This window comes from Erithacus rubecula (assembly GCF_903797595.1).
Source record: "Erithacus rubecula genome assembly, chromosome: 22".
In the NCBI taxonomy this organism is placed as follows: domain Eukaryota; kingdom Metazoa; phylum Chordata; class Aves; order Passeriformes; family Muscicapidae; genus Erithacus; species Erithacus rubecula.
Genome location: NC_136674.1, coordinates 1,724,704 through 1,748,851, shown reverse-complemented (window position 1 = coordinate 1,748,851; position 24,148 = coordinate 1,724,704). Strand labels below are relative to the sequence as shown.

Sequence of the window (24,148 nt, the reverse complement as noted above, 5' to 3'; positions counted from 1 at the left end):
AGCTGAGCTGCTTGGCAGGGTCGTGGTAGAAAATTGTGACCAGTGAAGGTGAATCCTTCATCAAGGTAACAAAAAAATATGAATTGAATCAGAATAAATAACGTGGCTTTACTTGGATAATTGTCCTGCTCACCTGGACTGCTCAGCTGTGTAAAATCTCCCTGCTCCCACTGTTCCCTGTATTTTATTCCAGCAGTGCCCTCTGCTGAGAGCATGGAATCTCTGTCTCCAGAGCTTTTTTTTGTCCCTCCAAGTCTCTAGCATTTTCAATCTAAGTTCTCAAAAACCATTTGCATTTAGAAGATGGAGAAAGAAAAGCTACAGTGGTGTTGATAGTGGTTTATTAATGAACAAGCCACCTGAAATAAACACAGAATATCCTGTAGCAGAGGCATGGGTGGTGATGTTGCTGGGTTTTAGCTGTGCTGCCATGAAAGGATTGAGTGGGAGAAGGATTTTCTGGGCTGTTGGGGTCCAGGTTGGTGACACAGCACTGATGTTTTATTTCAGCCACACACTTTCCCCTCCAAAACGACAAAACTCTGCTCTCCCTTTCCTGGCTCTCTGATCCTTTATGATCTAATTAATTTGTGAGTTCAAGCTGAATCAAGAACTTTAAACTGCAGGTGTGCCCACCCATCTCCCCAAGCCCTGGGCTGTGTTTTCTTGTCAAAGGTTGTTTCCAGCAGCTCATCCATGTGGGAAATGCGTTCTGCAGTTTGGGCTATCCTAGCAACTGCGAGGAGATCAGCACAGCCCCCAGCTGGCAGCCCAAATGCAGAGAGGCACAGGTTAAAGTTTAATCCGTGGCACGGCTGCGGCAGGAGCGGCGAGGTGGGAGCTCCGGGGAGCATGGGATGAGCAGAGGGGCTGCCAGGAGAGCTTCCCACCATGAATGGATTCTCAAACTGCTCTGCCAACTACACGGGGATCTGGAGTCACTACCTGGTGCTGGCCCTGGGGATCCCCCAGCTGACCATCAACGTCACCTCCGTCATCTTCAACGGGCTGGTCATCGTCACCCGCCTGGCCACCAGGGACCTGCACAAGCCCATCTCCATCCTCTTCTGCAACCTGGCTGTGTCTGACCTCTTCACCAGCTTCTCCGGCTTCTGGATTTCCATGCTGTTCATCAGCAACCCCGACGTCACCATCTTTGGCTCGCAGGACATGCTGGCTCCCTACGCCCTGTACACCACCTCCATCCTGTCCACCATCTACAACCAGGTGAGCATCGGCATCGAGCGCTACCTGGCCGTGGCCAGGAGCATGAGGACGAGGTTCAGGGTGGCCAGGCACCACTCCATCGCCGTGGTCCTCGTCAGCTGGCTGCTGGCTTTCCTGCTGGGCTGCCTGCCCCTGATGGGCTGGAACTGCCTGCGGGCAGAGAGGAGCATCTCGGTGCTCTACAGCCCCTTCTGCGTCAACTACCTCGTCTTCATCACCTTGCCCAACGTGGTGGTGGCTTTCCTGGTGCCTCTCTTCACCTACCTGCGGATCATCCTCATCCTGAGGAGGAGGAAGCTGAGGATGCAGGCGTGCAGCCAAGCCAGCAGCACCTACAAGTCGGCGGAGACGCAGGTGGCCAGGACCAGCATCTCCATCTGGCTGCTGGCCCTGGTGTCCTACGCGCCCTTCCTGGCCGGCGTCATCTTCGACGCCACCAACCAGCGCTGCCACACCGACCTCTACCCCGGCGCCTACATCTTCAGGAACTGCACGGCCATGCTGATCACCAGCGCCTGCCTGGGCAACCCTGTGCTCTACACGCTGAGCTCCAGGGCGCTGGGGGCCCGGCTGAAGGCGCTGCGCTGCCCCTCGGCCTCCCGCGTGCGCGCCATCGAGCAGCCCTGAGGAGCCGCGGCACCGGCGCCGGGCGGCGGGGAGGGAGAGAAACCATGAGGGGCAGGGGAGGGAGAGAAACCATGAGGGACAGGGGAGGGAGAGAAGCCATGAGGGACAGGGGAGGGAGAGAAACCATGAGGGGCAGGGGAGGGAGAGAAACCATGAGGGACAGGGGAGGGACAGAAACCATGAGGGACAGGGGAGGGAGAGAAACCATGAGGGACAGGGAAGGGAGAGAAACCATGAGGGGCAGGGGAGGGAGAGAAACCATGAGGAGGGACAGGGGAGGGAGAGAAACCATGAGGGACAGGGGAGGGAGAGAAACCATGAGGGGCAGGGGAGGGAGAGAAGCCATGAGGGACAGGGGAGGGAGAGAAGCCATGAGGGACAGGGGAGGGAGAGAAACCATGAGGAGGGACGGGGGAGGGAGAGAAACCATGAGGAGGGACAGGGGAGGGAGAGAAGCCATGAGGAGGGGCAGGGGAGGGAGAGAAGCCATGAGGGGCAGGGGAGGGAGAGAAACCATGAGGGGCAGGGGAGGGAGAGAAGCCATGAGGGACAGGGGAGGGAGAGAAACCATGAGGGGCAGGGGAGGGAGAGAAGCCATGAGGAGGGACAGGGGAGGGACAAATCCATTATGAGGGGCAGGGAAACTGGGGAGTGACCAAACCCACACTGAGCAGCAGGGGAGGGAGAGACAAACCACACTGAGGGGCAGGAGAGAGACCAAACCACACTGAGGGGCAGGAGAGAGACCAAGTCCATGCTGAGGGACAGGAGAGGGAGAGACAAACCATGCTGAGGGGCAGGAGAGAGACCAAACCACACTGAGGGGGGCAGGAAAATGTGTGGATGTGGCCCAAGCACACACTGATGGGCTGAGGAAAATGTGGGGATGTGGCTCAAACCCACACTGAGGGGCTGAGGAAAATGTGGGGATGTGGCCCTCAGAGGTGTTTTGTGGTAAATGTGATTGGGGTTGGGGTTCTCAGAGGTTTTTCCCAGCTTTGGCAGCTCTGTGGGGTGCAGAAATAGCCCAGGGTGGGGATGGAGGCTGGGGGAGCCTCTCAGCAGAGTCCTGTCCCTGCTCCTGTCCCATCCCTGGCCTGTCCCTGCTCCTGTCCCTGCTCCTGTCCTGTCCCTGCTCCTGTCCTGTCCCTGTCCCTGCTCCTGTCCCATCCCTGTCCCTGCTCCTGTCCCTGCTCCTGTCCCATCCCTCTCCCTGCTCCTGTCCCATCCCTCTCCCTGTCCCTGCTCCTGTCCCTGTCCTGTCCCTGTCCCATCCCTGTCCCTGTCCCTGCTCCTGTCCCTGTCCTGTCCCTGTCCCATCCCTGTCCCTGTCCCTGCTCTGCCTGGCTGCTCCATGGGAACAGAGGAGCTGCTTTCTCTGCAGTTAAAAATAACCCCATTAATGGTGTTTGCTTTGTGCCTCACGTCCCTCTGCTCTGGGCTGTGCCTCTGGAGAGGCTGGAACAGCTGGAAAATTCCCAGGAATTTGGGGGATAACAGCGTTTGACTTTCTTGTTCAGTCAGCCAAATTGTGACTTTTGACTGCTGGTGAATTTTTATGAAGAGGGCACTCAGCACCGTTTCCCTGCTATGGTTTTAATTGCTGGGTGAGGGGTTGTTGTGAGATATTTTGGCTGTGCTTTCGTATTTCTGCTTTTAAGGGCACACTCAAGTCCCTGCCTTGTGAAATTTGTACAGTTCCAGGTGGAAACCTTGGCTGGGCTCTTCAGAAGTTGCCTGGACAGAAAGAAATAAAAATGTCAAGACCAGATGTTTTGTAAAAGAAAAAGGTCTCAACTCCTCCCTCTCTAAAGAAAAACAAAAAGAGTTACTGAATATTTATTTAGTAGATATTGTTCTGTCAGATTCCAGTGGAGATGGACGCTTATTCCTAGTTACACGGGGATATTTCCTAGAAGAATCTCAATGTTTAAACTTCTTTAGAAGCCTGGATTGGGTAGATTTTGTGACATGTTTCTGGTTCTGCACTGCTCAGCTGCTGCTCTGTGGCATTTCATCAACGCACAGCAATAAAATTCCATGAAAACCCACACAGTGATGATGTTCTCACATCCATCACATTTTCAGTTTTCAGGGAGTTCTTCCCAGTTTGCTTTGTTGTTTTTTCCTCATCACTACACATATGTGTTTCTTTATCTCTATATCTATTTATATATTTTATATATGCCCATATGGATACATCTATCCCTATCTATCTGTATATATCTATATCTGTCTATATCTATATATATATATATCTGTATATAGATATATAAGTGTCTCTCCACTCCCTCCTTTCCCCACATACAAAGCTAGCTCTCCATATATCTATATCGGTAATATCTCTCTGTATATCCTTGCCCATACAAATCTCTATATATCTATAGCCAGATATCTCAGTGTTTATCTGTTTTTGGAACAATCTGGAAACGCCGCTGGCTCGGCGGGGGATTGCGCGGCCTGGCTGCGGGCGCTCGGCCGTGGATTAGCAGCCCTGGCCGGCAGGGCGGAAGCGGAAGCGGCGGCCATGAGGGCGCCGGGGCCGTGCGCGGAGTGCGGGGCGGGGGGCGCGGCTCGGTACCGCTGTCCGCGCTGCGGGAGCGCCTAGTGAGCGGGGAACGGGGAACGGGGAGAGGGGCCCGGTACCGCTGTCCGCGCTGCGGGAGCGTCTAGTGAGCGGGGAACGGGGAACGGGGAACGGGGAACGGGGAGTGGGGCTCGGTACCGCTGTCCGCGCTGCGGGAGCGCCTAGTGAGCGGGGAGCGGGGCGGGGGGCTGAGGGAGCGCTGAGGGAGGAGCGGCGGCGGGCGCTGCGCGGCCCCTCGCTCACGCCATTGTCCCCACAGCTGCTCCGTGCCGTGCTGCCGGACCCACCGCGGTGAGTGCGGGCCGGGCCGGGACTAGCGCGGGACTAACGCGGGTCTAACGGGGTCTAACGCGGGTCTCTCCGCAGAGCGCTGCGCCCCCGAGCCCCCGCAGCAGCCGCAGCGGGAGGCGGCCGGGCAGAGCTCGCCCCCTGCCCCCGGGACATCCCTGCGGGACATCCTGGGCGAGGAGGACGAGCAGGACCGAGTCCCGCCCGAGAGACTCCAGCTGCTGGGTAAGTGGGGGAATTACAGTCCCAAACTCCCGTTGGAGGTTTGTTTGCAGGGTGAGGGGCCTCGGCACGTCTGAACTCTGATCTGCCCCTCGTTGCAGGAGAATCGGAGGAGCTGAGGGATTTGCTGCTGAACCCTCACCTGCAGCAGCTGCTGCTCACCATCGACCAGGCTCAGGACAAAAGCTCCCTCATGAGGAGGTTCATGCAGGAGCCCCTGTTCGTGGAGTTTGCAGATTGCTGCCTCAGCATTGTGGAGCCTCCCGAGAAGGAGAACGTTCTCCCCGAGTGAGCTGCGCTGGGAATGGTTTTATTTTTATCCTTAAGATTTTTATTTTTTGAGGTTTGGCAGCCAGAGCTGCTGCACTGTGTGTCTTGGCCACTTTGCCTGTGGATGTCAGTGCTCTGATTTCAGTTCAGAGCTGGCAAACAGGGGCAGGGTTGTGTTGGGACACATTTTTAGATCCTGGGGGCTGAAGTTGCTACTCTGTGAAATTCTTTCTGTTAGCACAGAGATGCTGCTTCACAGTGACAATATTAAATATATTTGCATTTATTTTAATCCACGAGTGCTCTGAAATGCTTTTGTTCACTAAAGGTTGTTGGGAAGAGTCAGACACCTTGAGAGAGCATTGAGCAGTTTATTTTAAATGACATACACAGAGCAGCTGAACATTTTCAAGATCCATGAGCAACAGAGGGAGGGTACAAGGCACCCCTGGTGAGCCCCTGGGCAGGGTGGTGCTGTTTGGGGAGCTCTGCAGCTCTGGCAGCTGTGAGGCCTCACAAATTTTGGTTCTGTAGATAAAAGCAAGAGCCCAGCCTTGCTTTTCCCTGAGACATCTGCCCTTAGTGCTGCAGCTGGTGCTCCTCACTCCCCTGGGGATGCTCGTGGTCAGTCAGGACGGTTGCACCTCTGAGAACCCAGCAGCAATCAGGAATATTTGCATTATTTGGTCTCTCATGAGCAGCTCTGGCTCGTGCAGGCAGTGCCAGCAGCGTTCAGTTCAAGTATTCATTTCTTCAAGCACCTGATCTGAATCGATTTGTTCCCATAGTGTTGATATTTCCTGGAATGTGTGCAGTGTGGGGGAGGAGGAGCTGCCCCCACACACTCTGGTTAATTTACTGTCTGTTACAATGTGTATCATGCTGTGTGTTGTGTTCCATCCCATTGTACGCACACGGCAGCGCTGTGGAAGCTCCGAGGTAGCAGCAGAGGTGAGTGATTGATTGGGAAGCAGCAGCTTGCAGAGAGCCCTCCCTGGAGGCCAAGGCAGGGGCAGAGCTATGTGGGCAGGAGTTCCTCTCTGTCCAGCAGGATCTGGTTGAATCCTGTGATGGAAAATGCCTCCCTGTGGGGGCTGATGTTGGCAAAATGCAGGGGGGACCTCCTGCAGTGGAACTTGACAGAGCCCTGCAAGGACAGGAGGGGGAGAGTTTTCAGCCAGATGTGCAGCTGATTTTGTTACTCACGAGTATATGAGCCACTGGATGAGGACAGAACTCCAGAGGAGTCCACTACAAATGGATTTAAGAGAAGTGGTCACTACAGAAAATGGAACTGAAATCAGCTCAGCCTCTGGAGGGTGCAGTGCTCAGCACTGAACCTGGCACAGTTTGCACACAGCATTTGATGCAAGCACAGAAATGTTTCCCCCCAGACCCGAGGTGATTTGTAACTGCAGTTTTCCCAGCTAGTGGGAAATCCCAGAGCATCCCAGGAGGTGCAGGCAGGAGGGAGGGGTGGGTACCTGTGGGAGGGCTCTGATGGAGGTGATGCCACAGCCCAGCTCCTCCCTGGAGCCCTCCTGCAGCCCCCTGAGGCAGCTCAGCAGCTCCAGGGCCCGCCGGGGCCCCGAGGCTCGGGCAGGGGCAGCAGCCAGCACCAGCCCCAGGGGCCAGGACTGCACAACTGCCTGCAGGGGCCACCTGGTGTCCAGGGAACAGGGAGGCTTGGCCAGGGCAGCTCCAGGGACTGGCAACTCCTTTCCTTCCCCCTCATCCAGCTCTGCTGCTGCCAACGTGGCTGCTTTTGCCTAAAAAAGACACAGAACAAGAATATTCTCCAATGTCCTGGACACAGTTTAGGACAGCAAACCTGAGAAGCTAAAAAAGAGTCTGGAAGGAGAGCACACCCCAGTGTCCATGCAGGTAAGGAATGAGCTTGTTTCTGCTGTACAGGACTGGCATCTCCTCTGCTCTTCAGCTGAGGAGTTTTCTGGAGCAGAGTTCCTGCTCTCTCAGACACTCAGAAGCCTCAGTGGCTCCTTGCCAGTGCTGTCCTGTCCCATACTCACTCTGCACCTCCTCCAGCCACGCTGGATGGCAGCAGCAGCCCTGCGGATCCTCTGGAAGCGATTCTTGGCCAGCCAGGAACGAACAGCTGGGGAGGGAATGGAGACAAAGCTGAGTGCAGAGAAGCTCAGCAGCTGCTGCACACACTGGGAGAGGTGGCACTTACCCACCTGTGCCACTGGAATCCCCCAGTGTGACTGGAAATGTCCCTTGTTATCTCAGCCCCACCCTCAGCAAGTCACCTGCTTGGATGAGAGTTGCAGAGCGTTTCTCCTTGGCTGTTTTCTTCTCTTTAAATCTTCTCCAACAGCACTGAATGCAAAATGCCTTCTCATTTAACACCTCAGCTCTCCTGCCTTCCAGGAGCTCCAGCTGCAGTGGGGAACAGGAGGCTGGAGTTAGGGATGGGATTGTGCTCACAACTCTTCCTCTTGCAGCCTCTTGGTGTTTGTCAGGGGGCCACAGCCTCATCCCAGTGTCCCATGGCTGCTGGATTAGCTTTGGGAAGTGACAGCACTTCCTCAGTGCTTTTTAGGGAACATGGAAATGAAAATGGAAGTTCTTGAGGAGGGAAGTGGAGCCTCCCAAAGTCCCAGCACAGCAGGTTCATACCCAGCTCCACTGAGGGGCTGCATCCTGCAAGCCTGGCACAAGTGCCTGTGTCTCCTTCCTCTCTTTCCCAGGGAAGCTGTGCTGGAGCAGCCAAATCTGTCACCTGGAGCTAAGGAAAGCTGCCATCCTTACAGGAATCCTGACTGTTCTAGACACAAGTGCAGCTCCTTGTCCACTGGCAGCACACAGGCCATTACACAAAGTGCTCTGCAGAGCTGGATTCTGATGGGTGCTTGATTGAGTTTAGTAATTGGATGGAAAATGCCCAATTCTGGTCACACTGGCTTGGCAGGAGTGTTGCCTCCACCATCTGTGCCAGAATGGTCCTGAGGCAGGAGCACTCCAGAGCCTCAGGAAGGATCAGCACTCACCACAGAATTGGCCAGGAACACTTTGGTTTTGCCACAGTAGACTGAGGGGATTTCTGCTCCATTCCCTGTTTCCTGAGCAGGGGTTTGTCCCCTCACAGCATCCTGAAGGATCTCCAGAACAGCAGCACGTGGTGCTGTGTCATCATCCATCACTGCAGTCTCACCTGGAAATGAAGCATTGAGGAGAAGGTGTCACCAGATTTGGAAATCAGGGCCAGGAATTGTCTTTGCATTGGGATTTCTGAGCCACTTGGAGGGGAAACACCTGCAGCAAGAGGGGAGGAGATGGCTGAGAGCACTTGATCCTGCTGTGATTAGGGCTAAAATGTGACAGCACAGATGCCAGCAACCAGAAAACCAGTGTGGGATATTTTAACTGGGCTGTGGCTGGGTGCTGCCTTCTCATCTGTTACCACCTCTGTTCTCCACAGGTAAATTTGTCATTTGGGGCAGATCTAGGCTGAAACAGGGAGGGCTCAGGTGTTCTCCCATCCCAAGCATCCCACATGGAAGCACAAGAAAGCAGCAGCAATGCAGTTTTGAACAGACTGAGCAGCTCAGTCTTAAGAAAATCACATTAAATACTCAGAACTCAAAGCTGTGGGAGCAAAGAACAAAAGGCAGGGAATTGCAGCCTTAATGTACTGAAAAGTGCAGGAAGGGGAAACAAATTCTACACAGTTGTACAGCTGTCACAGGGCACAGGAGCAGCTATGGGGTCCTGTACTGAGCAGGAATTTATGGCAGCAATTACAGGTTATTAAAGCCATTTCTGGGACACAGTGCACAATTTTTTACATTACTAACAGGTCAGCCAGATGAATCTCTTTGGAAATAGAGCTAGATTTAATTCAGACCTGGAACAAGAGATTGTTGCAGGAGTTCCTGCATGCACAGGGCTGGATGGGTTTTGCATCATTCCATCCTGGATACTGTTTGCTTTTCTGCTATAAATATTTCTAAGGAGATGAGAGCATTTTAAGGTCCTGAAAACAAATAGAAGCAATTCTTGCATACAGGAAGACATCTGGTGGCTCTGATGGTGTTCATGGGGCTGGGCTGATAAGGGAACCAAAAGCTATCCCTGTGTTTGGGCAATTGTTTTGCTTTGTTTGCAGCTTATTACCCCCTGAAGATAAAAAAGACTAAAAACCTATCACAAAGAGGCTTTGCAGCTAATGGGTTTGTAATTGAGGGGGAAAGATCCAGTGTGTAAGTAATTCTCCATCCTGCACTTCCTTACTTCACCCCATTTCCACACAGTGAACAGATTTCCACCAGTTTTACTCATCTGGGCAGGCTGGTCCTGCTTCCCACAGCTGCTGCTTATTTTCACAGACCCACTGGGTGAGGAGGGGAATCATTTGGGGGACAGAAAGGGGCTGCAGTAACCTTTCAATATTAATTAAATGTAACCACCTGATGAGCTCCTCCTTTCAGGATTCATAGCAAAGGCATTACCTGTAGGCTGGATTGTGCTTGTTAAAGTCCATCCTCACTCTTGCTTAGAAAAAGAGAAGTTTGCAAAAGGTGGAAGAAGCAGCAGAGTCCAGGTAAGATGGAAGGTCAGTGATTCAGCAAGGAAACAAGGGGTGGAGGGGGGAAAGAAAAGAAGGAGAAGGAAGATAAAGCAAAAAGTAAGTGGTTTTCAAGTCTACTAAAGAATCAACTCTAAATCAAATTATATTGGGTGAGGGGAACCCCAGAAAGCACTGTAACTGTGATTGTTCCACCCAGGAGGAACACAGAAAACCAGCAGTGAGGGAAAAGATTTTAAGTGTTAAGGTTTCAGGTTGGTGAGAGGTTAAAGAAGCATTTTGAGAATAGTGGTGAATACAGTAATTGTCTGATCTGTGTGACACCAAAGGGGTGCAGTGACAATTCTACTTGATGGCAGAGGGATTACCTGAACAAACTTACCTTTATTCTCAGCAGGATGAGAGTTGCTTTTATTCCACACTCTTTTTTTACTGGAGCCCCAGGATTTTCTCAGTAGCTCGTAGCGCTCAGTGAAACTTTGGAAAGGGATCCTGAGAGACAAATGTGCAGGGAATTCCAGGCAAGAATCATTACTGCAAATAACTGATCCTTTTTTACTCTGTGGTAAATAACTGATCCTTTTTTACTGTATGGTAAATAACTGATCCTTTTTTGCTGTATGGTAAATAACTGATCCTTTTTTACTCTGTGGTAAATAACTGATCCTTTTTTACTCCATGGTAAATAACTGATCCTTTTTGCTGTATGGTAAATAACTAATCCTTAGAAGGGGAAAAATTCCAGAATGGCTTTGTGGAGCCAATGCATGGGATGCAAACAGACTAAATGGTCAAACGAGGTACAAAGTACAGAACTTCTGAAGAAATTCACATTTCCCACTAACAGTGACTGTAGCAAAGCCTGGGCAGGAATTGTGCTTGGATATGCTGATGGTGCAAAATATTTACGTTTTCTGCTTGTAAGTTCTGAATAACTAAATGCCACTAATTGCTATAGAAATGAATTATGCTGAAGAAGCTGGACTTACCTGACTGGGAAACCTGCTGCACTGATGGTGATGGCTTCCACTATTCCACAGGCCTGGAGCTGGCTGAGAACCTGAGGCACAAGGTGAGATGGTTTAGACAATGCTGATTTTGTGGAAGCTGCTCCTTGTGTGCCCTGTCCTGGGCATCCACAGCCAGCAGTGCCCAAACCCAGCAGGTTTGAAAAGCCAGTGCTGGTATTTCCATGCTCACTGTTGGTATTTCCATGCTCAGCAGATTCCAGGGGTGTTTAAAACCTGGCTGCCCATCAGATGAGGTTCTCTAGTTCTTTAGCATCTGCTGCTCTGCTCACAAAGCTTCTCAGCTTCCTGGACTCCAGGAAGGAGCAGAGTTTTGGTTTGAAGGTATTTATGTGCCCAGGGCTGCTCAGATCTCCTCCATCTGTTTGGAGGGCTGGGAGGGCAGCAGCCCAAATCACCCCAGCAACAAGCAAGGTGCAGCTGGAAGAGCTGCTGTGCTCAGGAGCTGTTTCAAAATGTGCTGTGGAAATTTGCTTTGCAAGGGACTCAAGATGCTAAAAAACCCAGTGCAGAGGCCTGGGGAAAGGCTTTGGAGGAGTTACCTCTTCTCTCCTGAAAGTCATGGCCTTGCAGTCAGCGTTGGGCTTGATGCAGCGGATGTAATGGGGTGTGGTTCTGCTCAAAATCTCCATCAGATGTTCCAGGGAGCTCTGCAGGAAACAAACACAGGGTTCATCAGGGCTCCTCCTCCTCAGGGATCTTCCCTCCACCCCATGAAGCTGCTCTTGGCAAGGATGGCTTTACAGACTCACTTAGAGTCTTCTACAGGAGAGCATGGGCTAAAAATCCACCCAATGGATTCCTTCATCAAACTGTTGATGGTAAATCCAGAAAGTTTCCAAAATTACAGCAGAAACCTGAATAGGATGTACCTTGAACTTGGAAACCACTGTAACAACAGCTGCTCTGTTCTGGGTTTTGGTGTTATTTTGGTTCTTTTCTGTCACAGGAAATAATTTTTGAAGCAAAGGGTCCTTTGAGTTCTGCAAAACGTGGACCAGTTCTGGTGGAACAGCATCCTGCAAAGAGACATGACCCATCAGTATCTGGACCTGGCAGGCACCTGCACCTCTGAAAATAACTAAGAATTCCACATATAGAGATAGAACAGTTATTTCTGATGCCAAATTTGATGTGACCACAGCTGCAGTTTCAAATCTGATGATGTGCATTCATTCATAGTCACTTTTAGGAACAGAAAACAATGTTTGGCTGAACATTCAGCAAGTGCAGTCCAATGTATAACTGCTCCCACCACTGTTCTTGTTACACAGCCTAAGTGAGCTCCAGCTCTCAGGAGTGGATTAATCCCTGAAGGACAGACTGCAGCAGGCATTAGAAATACTCATTTGAATTAAGAGATGGTGTTTTATTGCTAAATAAATAACAGCACTTGCTGGGGATGTCAGAGGTGAGAAGGGACCCTCCTCTCTGCAGACTATTCCACATTTCAGTTATTCCCTGATGGCCAAAATTTGAGTACTTTCAGTAGTTAAGCCCATGCTCTTGCTCCTCATAAATTTAGCTGTGTTTTTTTGGGAATTAAGTGCTGTATTTGTAGTTATAAAAATGCCCTGATGCCAGTAACAATTCTGCCTCCCCCAGGAATGGAAGAAGCCCTGATTTGGTGATGGTTCACTTCAACCTCAGCTCAAAGGTGAAACAAATCATCTGCTTGTGCCAGTGGGGGTTCAGAGAACAACAAGAACATCACCCACTTTTAAGTGGCCTGAAGGATTTATCTGCAGCAAGGTATGTCCACTACCCAGCACTGAATCTATTTAGTGTTAGTGGTGCTTTGATTTAAATAACTTTAGATCTGTAAAACACTTTTAGGATTTTTTTTGTGCTCTTTTCACAAATACCTACCTTATTTTTCTCCACCATTGCTGCCAGCTGATAGCAGACTTTGCCAGCATAATGTGAAATGATAAAGTTGGGTTTCTTACTAAACTTATCTCGACTTAAACACTGATTACTGGCCAAGGCTTTCTCAATCCTGGTTTGGAACAGGTCACTGTTGGAGGGTCTGTTCAGGCGACACTCCTGCAAAGGAAACATTATTGCAGCATCCCTGATTGTCCCAAAGAACTGATTCTAAAAGCTACAACATTTAAAACTTCAATCATTTAAGCCATTTTACCTTCAGAGCTGCTTTGAGTATGCAAGGCCTGAAATATTGGGAAGGAAGGGAGGGAAAGAAATAATTGAGGCTTCATATTTGAATCAGAACATTCAGGAGCAGAGGGGAAAAAAACCAACCCAGAACAGGAGGAAGGAGTGGCATGGTTTTTCTGAAACTGAAGCCCTGCAGAAATTTTATACTTGACAGGTTTTCTACCAATTTACTGTTTGTATTTTCTTTGGTGGTGTGGGATAAAGGCAAGACAATGGGCCCAAAAAAATGAAGGGTTTAGATCACACTTACCTCATTCAGCAAGGAAAAAATGCTGAGAGGATTTCCCTCTATCAGATCAAGGCAGTTCTGGTTATCCTGGTAGCTTATGAATGACCACTGCAGGCCTTCAGCTGCATATTCTTCCTGAGGGAAGAGGGAAGGGGTTATTCTGCAGCAGAGGGCACCAGAGCTCAGAACTCTGTGCCCTGGGCAGCTGATCCAGGTCCTGTTTGAGGAGTTAATCCCAGCTCAGCTCCAGGTCAACACCAAGCTTGAGAAAAGAAAACTCACATGAGGATATTCTGCCCCAGGTAGCTTTTGGGTGTGGATCAGAACCTGCTGGAACAATTTGTCTGAGGATTTGAGAACTCCACAGATTTATCAGAGTGAGCTGCAAGGCTGCTTTAGAGAGCAAACAAAGGCCACAGTCACACAAAGCCTCTCCTGGCTGTGCTGAGGTTTTCCCTGAAGGACAAGGAACAAGCAGAACTCCTTCCTTGGGCTGGGACAAAGCCCTAACCAGCCTTTGTGTGCCAGGCTTTACTAACTGGGCTCCATTTAAAGCAAAGCCTGATCTGAAAGGAAGTGCAGAGAGATACTGGTTGGAATAATTGGTACAATATTTATGCTGAATTACAGGACAAACTGTCAGCAGTGTTTAACAAGCACAAGCTCTGGGCAGTTATTTGAAAAGCCTCCTGCCAAAAGCTTGCTCAGCACAGCCACTAATGGCATTTAAGTGGTTTGGGGGACAGCCAGATCCAGAGGTAAGAGGGCAGGCAGTGAGTGGGAGGGTGCTATAAACAGAGGTCATGGAAATGTTTCAAGCAAAGCAATTGTGTGCCTGAACTTGCTCTCCATCTTCCCTGACCATTAACCCCTGGCATGCTGACCAAGGCAGGCAGGGAAAGCAGCCTGGCAAGAGCAAAAGCACAGTTTGCAGTCAAAGAAATACCTGTCTCCTGAATAAATTGACAAAACCCTGCTGTGAAGCAGGAGGTGCCAGCACGCTGGTGCCTTAAAGAAAATAATTCCCCTGACTCCAGGTAATGGCAAAGAGCATTTTGATAATGGATCTGCAGTGGGAGGGGTAGAGCAGCAGCCTGGCAGGGAGTCTGCACCTTGCAGGGCACTCAGATGAGAGCTGGAATTAGCAATGTGTGACCAGTGAGGGACTGCATGGTGCAAAAAGCCATCCCTGCTGTGAAACACCAGCACCTGTGTCCCTCCCTACTCAAAGATAAAAGCACAGTGGGGTTTGTTTTAAAGGCAGCAGCATGACTGGCTCAGGGAGCTGTGCCTCTGTGGCAGGAGGCCTCCACAGGTCCCACGTGCTCAGGTGTGGGTGGCAGGGCTCTGCTGGGCTCTGCCTTTACACCAAGCTCAGCCCACAAGCTCCACTTGGTGCTTCATGGCTGTAAGCAGAAACTGCCAAGAGAATCTCAATCCAGGCTGCACTTGCCCCAAGAATTTACTCCCAAGTGTTCATGGGGAAAAGCAAACAGTCTGACAGGCAGATTCCATGGAGCTGGGAACAGATTTCCAGTCCCCAAGAGGCAAAGCTGTGACATTCCAACTGCCCCACACTCCCCTCCTCACAAAGTCACTGCACCCTCTCACTGCTTCCTGTGGCTTTACTGACTGAAGGTTCCATCTGACCACGGGCACAGCAATGCAATTAAAGGGACAAAAAGATGCTGGTTTAAATCAGATATTGGAGATGTGATCTTCAGTTTGGGGTATTACCTGCTGTGCTTTCAGGTAGTGAGCTACAAAGTGCTGCTGCAGTTTCTCGTTGGCATAATTAATGCAGAGCTGCTCCAGGTTGTTTTCAGGGAAGGCTTCAAACCCATAAACATCCAACAAGCCTGGAAGGAATGTGGGAGGACAGGGAGCTGGAGTTTAGGAGCAGCTTGGAGGGCTGCTGGCCCCTGAGTTAAACCAGGGTGGGATGTCCATACCTATGAAGCTGGTCCACACTGAGGGATCTGTGTAGATGTTTTCATTTATCACCAAAACCAGCCACTCAAACAACCTGCAGACAGCAACAATGGGATTAGCTGCAAGCTAATTGCTTTGCAATAATCAGAATTGTTTCTTTTACTGCCATTTCCATCAATGTCACTTGGGAGGAATTTCTGATGTGCTGGCATGTAACAGCAGCAAATAAATCCCTCTAGCCTCCCCTCCCAGAAGTGGGTTAGCACACTGGATTAGCACATCCCCACCTGGCATAGATGACCTTGGCCAGGCAGTCCCTCCTGGTGCCACACTCAGCTCTGGAGCAAGGCTTCTTGAACACCTGCTGCTGCCTTCCAGCAGTGATTGTTCGAATCCTCAAAGATTCCAGCAGCTCCTCCACAGGAATCTGGAGCAGATCTGCTGTGGTCTTCACAAACTCTTGGTCAGGAGAACAAACAGTGCAAAGTTACCTGGTGTGTTCACACCTCTGAAGGAATGGAAAGTCTACAGATTGTGTAGAAAATGTTAATTCCATCAGCTCTCCAACTTAAGTGTGGATTTTGGATCTTTCTACCCAAACTTGAGAGCAAGTTTTGCAAAACCAGATTTAATTTGGATGTAGAGTGCCCCTGGAATTTTGGAATTTCTTTAAAATGAATATCAGAAGAAGGTGAAGTTTGCCACACTAAAGTTTTTCTCTCCAGGTGTGTCTTTGTTACTTGTTCATGCTTTTTGAGCAGGGACCTCAAATTGCAGACAGACAAATCAAACACTCATGACCAGGAAAAAAATCAGAGATTTGGGGATAGAAAGAAGTGTAGAAGAATGAGTATTTACTGACAAAGCATTTAAGATCTCAGCTGAGCTGTACTCAAAATTATTTGAATATTAATTACTTTGAGTTCAGTAGCAGGAAGCTTCACTATTCAGGGCAGTTTTAGCTCTGAAGGAAATCCAGAGCCACAAACCTCCCAAAGACAGGCAGAAGCACCTCTGGAATTTACCACATTTGTTGTATTTGGTCTTTATCATGAAAATTTGCAAGCTTTGGTGTGAAAATCCCTGCTCTCCCTGTGCCTCAGATTTCTGCCAGCCCTGTGATGAGAGCCACAGTTCTGCCAGCAATCCTGGAATCACTGGGTAATGCTGCAGTTGCCCTGACCTGTCAGGAAATGAAATTATCTCTCAGGGCAAGGGAGCATTAGGTTTTAGTTTATTCACAAAAACACACCCAAATTTTGGGTTGCTCATGGCCTTGATTGTCTCCTATCAGCAGGAGAGTTATTGTTTAAATTCTTTTCTTTACTAAGGAATTTTTTCTGAATAAAGAAATTAAATTAATTTAATAATTTAAAGTGCACTGAATTCAATACAGTTTAAACAATTTATTAAATTTAAGTTATTAATAAAGTAATTAGACTTATTAGTAGTGAAAAGAAATTAGTAATGAAAAGTAATAATAGTTAAAATTACTCAAGAGAAAATTTGGTAGATTTAATAATTTTTAACAAATGCTAATAATTAAATTTAGTAAGTAAATCTAAATTAACTAAATAAAGGAAAGAATTCTCTTGATTCTTTCCTTTCTCTAATCCTTTCCCTCGTGCATCTGCACTGCACTAACAAGGCTCTGGTTGTTGCCTCACCTTTGGTTTTGTCTTGCAGTTCACAAGGCTGAGATTCATCCACTGGACTAGAGAACTGAACATTCCCAAGGTGCAAAAGGGCTGATAACACCTGGAATACAATCAGGGAGTTTCTCAGGAGATGCCCCCAGGGCAGTGTCTCCTTTAGCCCCAGGATCAGACCATTCACACCATTCCTGCACAAAAAGGTCCCAAACTTCTGCCTGCATCCCTACTGTGCAATTCCTGCAATTCAGAGGTGCAGATTGAGCTGAGGGGGCTCCAGTGAGGAGCAGCAGCTCTGCACAGTGACAGGGATTTATTCCAGCAGCAATCCCACCCTGGGACACACTCCCAACATCCTCAGCTGACCTTGAAAATATTGCTCTGCGTGGCGTGGCCGATGCCCAGGTTGAACATTGCCCCTCTGGTCACCTCCAAGCAATCCTCTGAAAAGCCAAACAGTGCTCTTGAAAAAGCCAAACAGTGCTCTTGAAAAAGCCAAACAGTGCTCTTGAAAAAGCCAAGCAACAAACAGGGGCAAGCAGAACATCTCAGCACATCCAATCCAGTGCAATGGTCAGAGAGAGCAGGTAGCTGGATGCTGTTTGGGTAAATCCCACACACATCCTCACTGGTTTTTTTTGGTTTTTTTTCTGCCTCTGTCAGGTGAAGCACATGCAAAGACAAGCCAGTTTCTAAACAAAGCTACAGAGATGCAAATTTGCCAGGCCAGTACCAGCTGTTTAAAACCAGGTGACTGAATTTAAGCTTTAAGACTTTATAGTGCCAAGTGAAACTTAAAAAGAATCCCATTAATGCAGGTGGCTTTGCCAAACATCTGCTGTTGGCTGACCAGGGCATTGAACAGGATTTATTTCTGCTTGCATCCCTTTAAAGTTCCAGCCACTATTAATGGATTGATTGATTAGTTAGTGAAACTAATCTTTACCATCTGAGTTTCTTTCAGAATTTGGCAGCCACCGGTACTCGGCCCCTTCTGGAAGGTTCCACTCCAGCCTCTCCTCTGCAGTGGCACCTTTTGTGATCTGGAGACAGAAAACAAGGTAAAAATTGAATTCTGCCTTTGGTGTTTACAGCTCCCAGACAGTGAAGAATAACATACTGGGAGGATGATTTCATTTGGAAGCCTGGGAGACAGGGAAACTGGTAATTATTAAAAGTTGCAACTGTGCTAAATCTGGTGATTTCATCCCTGCTGTGTGTCAGAAATACCCAGCAAAATTAACTGAAGGCAGACCTGATAAAAAATATGGAAGTTTCTTTCATTGGGGGCCTGATAGGTCACTCTTGTTTTCTCCAGAAGGAAAGTCTGGATGGAAGCACCAGTCAGATGATGGAATCTAGAGAGGGAAAAAGAGAAAAGATTCCAACAAAACCTCTTCACAGAATCCAAGAGGGTTGTGTTGTTCTGAGACCAACTGACTGAATGCTTTGCAGTTCACCTTCAGTTTTGTTCCTATTTTATTCAGAGCTCTTAACTACACCTCTACTTTTCCACTGCTCTCTTTTAGAGATCAGAGTGAGAAAGAAAGAAGAAAAAAAAAAAAAAGAAAAATTATAACAGTTGAAGCTGCTAGCAAACCAGAACACACTCTAAAGACATAAAATATTCTCTGGCAGAATTCAGAAATCAGCTTTATGGAACAAGATAATAAAGACTTAAAGGAAGAAGACAGCAGGTAAGGTTTGGCACAGCACTTCTTACCTGTCCAGCTGGAGCTGGATGTATTTCCCAAACCTGCTGCTGTTGTTGTTGCGCCGGGTGCAGGCGTTGCCTGTGAAATTGCAGTGGCAGACAGAACCATCAGAGTGGCCCCCTCTGCCAGGCAGCACATCAGCTATTCAGGGAGAGCTGTAAAGAGCTCCAGGATCTGAAGAGTTTGTTTTTAAGGAGAGGACCAAGAGGTAGCTTAGAATTGTGTGGGAGCAAAGGCAATTCCCACAGTGGCCGGATTTTAGCTGCTTGTTTAAAAAGTCACATTTACCAAATGCTTCCATGACAGGGTTGGAATCCAGCACTCTCTTCTCTATCCTTTCCACAGTTTCATTGCCATTTGGGGAGATAACTGAGGCAGCAACAGAGGCATAGAACTTCATAAGGCAGCGAGAGGTCCAGGTCTGCAAGAGAGAGATCTGACAGGAGCTCTTTGTTTTTAACATGTTGTCACTTCTGTCAGAGCACTGCTGCCTTCTGGAAACACAGAGTGCAGCTGGAGGGGAGGCTACAGAGAGGAACTATGTCAGGTTTAGAGCTCTGGTTCAGTGGAGACTCTGTGCCACAGACACACATTCCAGTGCTGCTGCAGTGCTGAATGGCACTTCCATCCAGGCATCACCATCTGGAAGCTCAGCCAGAATTAACAGCTACTGCCTTGGGATGGAATGCATGTGAATGGATTTTGAGTCATTAACATTCAGCAAAGCATCTTGTTCTTGGGTTTAAAAATACCCTCAGCACTGTCCTGAGCAGAGATGGACCATCACAGGACAGCAGCTGAACCCACTGCTCCAAGTCTCACTGAGACTCACAGGAGCTCCCTGAGAGATCAGGCTGAGGCATCAACTCAGGTGCAATTCCTGCTGAATGATTCAAACCCAGCCCTCCAGAAATGACAGATGTCACCTGAAGAGCTGCTATATTAAGCAGAGTGTGTTTAACTGCAGCAATCACTTAATGCTTCACACACATTTCAAGAGAGTCGTGCTGGGCAGATTGGCTACGTGCTGTGTCAGAGGGGTTTTTAATTCATCTTTGCTCATTCACTGCACTGCTCTGCACTACAAATCACTGCCAGGGCTCAAAACTTGAGAGCAGTGTCATGGAAAAGCATTTCCTTACCTTCCCAGCACCACTTTCTCCACTCACAATGATGGACTGGTTCACAGGGTCCATCTGCTTTTGGACATTCCTGTAGGTTTGCTCAGCCACTGCAAAGATGTGAGGTTTTAAATCCTGGCAGTAAAAGAGAATATTCATATTTAAGAGTACAGTAACCACACAGTTCAACAGCAATGGATAGCAAAGGTCATATCACATTTATCTGAGAACAGCACTGCACTTTTAACAGAACTAATAATTCACTGGAAATGGGGTTTATCCTGCAGGAGTATTTTACTCAGATAAATCTGGAGCAGTTTGACACCTGGGCTCTGCAGAAGGACAGGATCTCAAACACAAGGGTTACCTGAGGACATAGTGCAACGTGGTACTCCCTCATGAGCTCAGGTGAGTAGAGGCAGGAGAAAGGCTGGAAAGGATTTAAAGCCACCAGGCTGGAGCCAGCATTTGTATAGAACAGGTTGATTCTGTATCTTGCTTGAAGACATTTCAGAACTGAAAAGCAACACCTTCTGTCAGCATCTTTTGCAAAGTGTTTGACTCTTGCTGTGCACATTGTAACACAAGTCTCAGGTGAGTTACCCACCAGGGTCAATAGAGAATGAGGTGACCAAGAGAGTGATGGAGGTGCAATGGACAGAACTCCAGTTTTTATGGTGTTAATGCAGGGAAAGGGATCCCTCAGCAGACACTCCCTGGCTGCTCACCTGTCCTGGTGGTCACTGGATTCACTTTTGTCAGGTCATCAAAAAGATGCAGCTTCTCTTCATCACCGAGGAAAGCTCTAACTTCTTCTCCAAATGATTCACTGAGGTCATTCTGGATGAGAGAATCTTCCCTTTGGCCATTTTCCTGGAGGGGATGTCAGATCAGCACCAGTTAAAGGTGAAAAGCTGGACTTTGACCTCATCCTCTGTTCTGGCTCTTCTGCTGCTTCCATGTCCCCAAAGATCAGTCTCAGCAGGAGCCAGACCTCAGGATGTGTGAGCTGCTCCTGCTCCCAGCTGCCCTCCTCCTGCTCTGATGTCAGAAAAGTGTTCTGGCTGTGGGCAAAGGCACTCAGAGAACATGGCCTAGGGCTCACCCTGCAGTTCTGCACAGACACCACCATCTGCTTGCAGCTGGCTCATTTCTGAGCCTCTGCATGTCAGGCATTCAGCCCAAGCAGTGCCCTGGGTCAGGGAAGCAGGGCTGCCCTGCAGGCCAAAACAAATGCAGCTTTCCTAGCAGAGACTCATGTTCAGGGTGAAAGCTGCAGAGTGCACACATCACAGCCAGGGCAGAGGAATGGTGCTGGGGGAAGGAAGAGCTGCCCTGCCTTAGCTGAAGTTTTGTCCCCTCTGAATCACTTAAAATATTCAAATCTCAGCCTCTGGGCTCCTGTGTCCTTGACAACATGATTTGGAAGGACACACTTGTTGTATGTAATGGAAAACCAGCCAGAAGAGACATTCCAGGGCCTGTTTGCCATTTCTGGGGAAAGGAGAAGTTAGAAGAGAAAATGAAGAATAGGAAAGATTCCTGTCCTGATTTTTGCATTCTATACACTGCTCTCCTGATCTCCTTCTCTTTGCAGGAAGTTCTCCAAACTATCCCTTCCCACCTGTACCACAAGTTAACCAATGAACAGCATCACCTTGTTTAAACAGAAAATGCTAAATTTAGTTAGCAGCATTCTCACTATGTGAGCTGAGGGGAAATTTACTGCAAACCCCATTTAGCACGTTCCTGGGGGAAAAAAAAAAAAAAAAAAAAAAAAGGCTGCAATAGTGCACTCATTTAGGAGCATTTTCATCTTTTGCAGACAGCATAAGCAGTTAATTTCCAGTAATACAGAATTTTACACAGTAAGGGGAAAAAAAAAAGCCTAGCGTTGCAGTAAAGCACTGCCCCCCAAGTGATTTCTGTTATTCTCCTCTGAATGAACATTAAGCAGCTTGCTGCTGTCAGAGAACAGACACCACAATTAGGAAACACTCCATGGGCCTGAGGAGCTCCTGCCAATTCTCCCCATGCCCCATGTTCCTTCCTACACCAGGCAAGTTCAATCCACTGTGAGACTGCAAGGGCTTGGTTCTGCTGCCCTGCCCAGCATCACCTCAGCCCAGATGATGATTGCTTGGGCAAAAGTAAAAGAATATTTGAAAATAAATCCCAACTCTTGTGTCCATTCATCTTCCTGAACAAACAGCCTCAGGATGTGCCTGCTGCCTGCATTAACACCTGCCCTGTTGGAGCCCAGGGCACTACAAAAATCACTGCCTGCTGTCTCTAACACAGCTCAAACCCTCTGTAAATAGGTCCAGTCAATTCATGAAGCAGGGGTGAATATTCATCAGTAGTTACCTAATCTTGACTGCATGGAAATAAGCCAAGAATTCTCTCCTGGCAGTAACATTTAATTAGCACACACAATTCCTGCTTTTCTTTTTACCTGCTTTGGCATCTTGTCCAGGCCTGTGGATGGGAGCACCGGAGAGGGCCTTTACTTGAGAGTACTTCATTCAAATCACACTGGAGAACACTTAAATAAAGAAAATAAAAAGGTATTTAAATAAAAATAACTCTAGGCATGTCATTCTCCAGAGGGTTCCACAAGCAGATTCCAAAGAATTCAGACAGATTACTGATCCCAGTGTGGCCCAAGTAACACTGGAGCTGGAAATGCTACCCAGAGTGGTTCTGCTGCCCCTGCAAATAAAGATTTTTTGGAGGGAATCGTGTATCTTCCCTTCTACCAGGAATAAAATGCTTTGCTTCTTTTTAATAAAGCAAGTTTTCTTGGCGAGACACTGCACTAGTTGTTAAATTCCTCCTGTTTGGAGAAACAGGGCAGATCTGAGGGTCTGACGGTGCCAGAGAAGCTTTGGGAAGGGGAGTGACTTAGAGAAGTTTGTGTTGTCCCCTTCCTGTTTCCTCTGAAAATTCCCTGGGAGCCAACCCAAGGTGAGTCAGGCCCTTTGAATTTCTGTGATAAACGTGGAGGTTCCAGTCACTCAGCCAGGAAGAATTCCGTCCTTGCTGAAGCTGCCATTGCTTTTCTATTCCTATTCTATTATATTCTAATTCTAATTTTGTTCTATTATATTCTATTCTAATTCTATTTTAATTTTGTCCTATTATACTCTATTCTAATTCTGGTTTAATTCTATTCCATTCTAATTCTACTCTATTCCACTCGTCTTCCTTTTCCACTGTTACTCCAATCCCATCCCTAATTTCGTTCATACCCCGGCATGAAAACACCACCTGGGAGCCCCCAAAGCCCCGAGCGATCCATCCCGGCAGAGCCTTTGGTGCCGGTGCCCGCAGATCCCGGGGACAGGGGGGACAGGCTGGGGACACTGGGGACAGGCTGGGGACAGAGGGGACAGGCTGGGGACACTGGGGACAGGCTGGAGACACTGGGCACAGGCTGGGGACAGGCAGGACAGGCTGGGGACACTGGGGACAGGCTGGGGACACTGGGGGACACGGGGGACAGGCTGGGGACACGCAGGACACGGGGGACAGGCTGGGGACACTGGGGACAGGCTGGGGACAAAGGGAACAGGCTGGGGACAAGGGAGGACACTGGGCATAGGCTGGGGACACTGGGGACACGGAGGACACGCTGGGGACACGCAGGGGACAGGCTGGGGACACTGGGGACACGCAGGGGACAGGCTGGGGACACGGGGCACAGCCGCGGCCGGGGCGCTGCCGGGCGGCCCCGCGGGGCGCCCTGAGGGCCGCGCTGCCGGGCCCGAGGCGGGCAGGGCCCGAGGCGGGCCGGGCCCGGCGGGGCGATGCCGGGCAGGGCGGGAGGGCAGGGCGGGCTCGGGACTTACCGCGGGCGGCAGCGGGGCCGGAGCGCGGCCGGGGCCGGGAGCCGAGCGGGGCGGGCGGGCCGCGGAGGCGGAACCGGGGCGGGGGCTCGGGCGGGGCTCGGGCGCTGCGGAAGCGGCGAAAGGGCGGGCGGGGAACGCGGCCCGGCTGCACCGGGCCCGGCTTCGCCCCGGCCCGGCTTTACCGGCCCCGCGTTATTCTGGCCCCGCTTTACCGGGCCCGGCTTCATTCCGGTCCGGTTTTACCGGGCCCGCTTCACTCCGGCCCGGCTTCATTGGGCCCGGCTTCACCCCGGCCCGGCTTTACCGGGCTCGCTTCATCCCGGCTCCGCTTCACTCCGGCCCGGCTTTACCGGGCTCGCTTCATCCCGGCCCGGCTTTACCGGCCCCGCTTCATTCTGGCCCCGCTTTACCGGGCCTGGCTTCATCCCTGCCCGGCTTTACCGAGCCAGGCTTTACCGGGCCCGCTTCACCCCAACTCGGCTTTACCGGGCCCGGCTTCACCCCAACTCGACTTTACCGGGCCCGGCTTCACCCCAACTCGGCCTTACCGGCCCCGCTTCACCCCGGCCCGGCTTTACCGGGCCCGGCGTCACCTCGGCCCCGGGCCCCGGCGGCTCTGTCCCCTCGGCGCCGCTCCCGGTAAGATCCCGCTCCCGGCGCTCGGCACCAGCC

The 24,148-nt window shown here is 49.9% G+C and overlaps 3 protein-coding genes across 3 annotated transcripts; 2 read left to right on the top strand and 1 right to left on the bottom strand.

The window, feature by feature from the left end:
- Window positions 1-820: 820 nt before the first annotated feature.
- LOC306811199 (lysophosphatidic acid receptor 1-B-like) lies at window positions 821-1,854 on the top strand (the record flags this gene model as incomplete). Its single annotated transcript, XM_079324672.1, has 1 exon — window positions 821-1,854. Exon 1 carries the CDS (start codon window positions 892-894, stop codon window positions 1,852-1,854), a length of 963 nt encoding a protein of 320 aa, XP_079180798.1. The 5' UTR covers window positions 821-891.
- A 2,502-nt stretch (window positions 1,855-4,356) lies between these two features.
- ZNHIT3 (zinc finger HIT-type containing 3) lies at window positions 4,357-5,513 on the top strand. Its single transcript, XM_079325334.1, has 4 exons — window positions 4,357-4,461; window positions 4,701-4,732; window positions 4,808-4,954; window positions 5,053-5,513. Exons 1-4 carry the CDS (start codon window positions 4,382-4,384, stop codon window positions 5,241-5,243), a joined length of 450 nt encoding a protein of 149 aa, XP_079181460.1. The 5' UTR covers window positions 4,357-4,381; the 3' UTR covers window positions 5,244-5,513.
- A 59-nt stretch (window positions 5,514-5,572) lies between these two features.
- MYO19 (myosin XIX) lies at window positions 5,573-24,103 on the bottom strand. Its single transcript, XM_079325298.1, has 25 exons — window positions 23,477-24,103; window positions 22,081-22,170; window positions 20,354-20,498; window positions 19,993-20,141; window positions 19,647-19,760; window positions 18,793-18,925; window positions 18,513-18,582; window positions 18,045-18,147; window positions 17,736-17,832; window positions 17,156-17,232; window positions 16,805-16,895; window positions 15,425-15,596; window positions 15,158-15,231; window positions 14,943-15,064; window positions 13,227-13,340; window positions 12,668-12,844; window positions 11,671-11,817; window positions 11,341-11,448; window positions 10,760-10,830; window positions 10,153-10,262; window positions 8,233-8,396; window positions 7,492-7,621; window positions 7,252-7,337; window positions 6,706-6,990; window positions 5,573-6,368 (listed from the first exon to the last, which is right to left on the bottom strand). The coding sequence occupies exons 2-25, from the start codon at window positions 22,090-22,092 to the stop codon at window positions 6,240-6,242; spliced, it is 2,880 nt and encodes a 959-aa protein (XP_079181424.1). The 5' UTR covers window positions 22,093-22,170; window positions 23,477-24,103; the 3' UTR covers window positions 5,573-6,239.
- Between the last annotated feature and the right edge of the window lie 45 nt (window positions 24,104-24,148).

Excerpts from the sequence above, each read along its gene's own strand:
- MYO19 (XM_079325298.1), bottom strand. Across the intron at positions 18,583-18,792 it reads CCCTGTCATGGAAGCATTTG|GCAACGCCTGCACCCGGCGC; the intron begins GTAAATGTGACT and ends GCAATTTCACAG. Across the intron at positions 10,831-11,340 it reads TGACTTTCAGGAGAGAAGAG|GTTCTCAGCCAGCTCCAGGC; the intron begins GTAACTCCTCCA and ends CTTGTGCCTCAG.
- ZNHIT3 (XM_079325334.1), top strand. The coding sequence starts at position 4,382 with ATGAGGGCGCCGGGGCCGTGCGCGGAGTGCGGGGCGGGGGGCGCGGCT. Across the intron at positions 4,733-4,807 it reads GTGCTGCCGGACCCACCGCG|AGCGCTGCGCCCCCGAGCCC; the intron begins GTGAGTGCGGGC and ends GTCTCTCCGCAG. Across the intron at positions 4,955-5,052 it reads CGAGAGACTCCAGCTGCTGG|GAGAATCGGAGGAGCTGAGG; the intron begins GTAAGTGGGGGA and ends CCCTCGTTGCAG.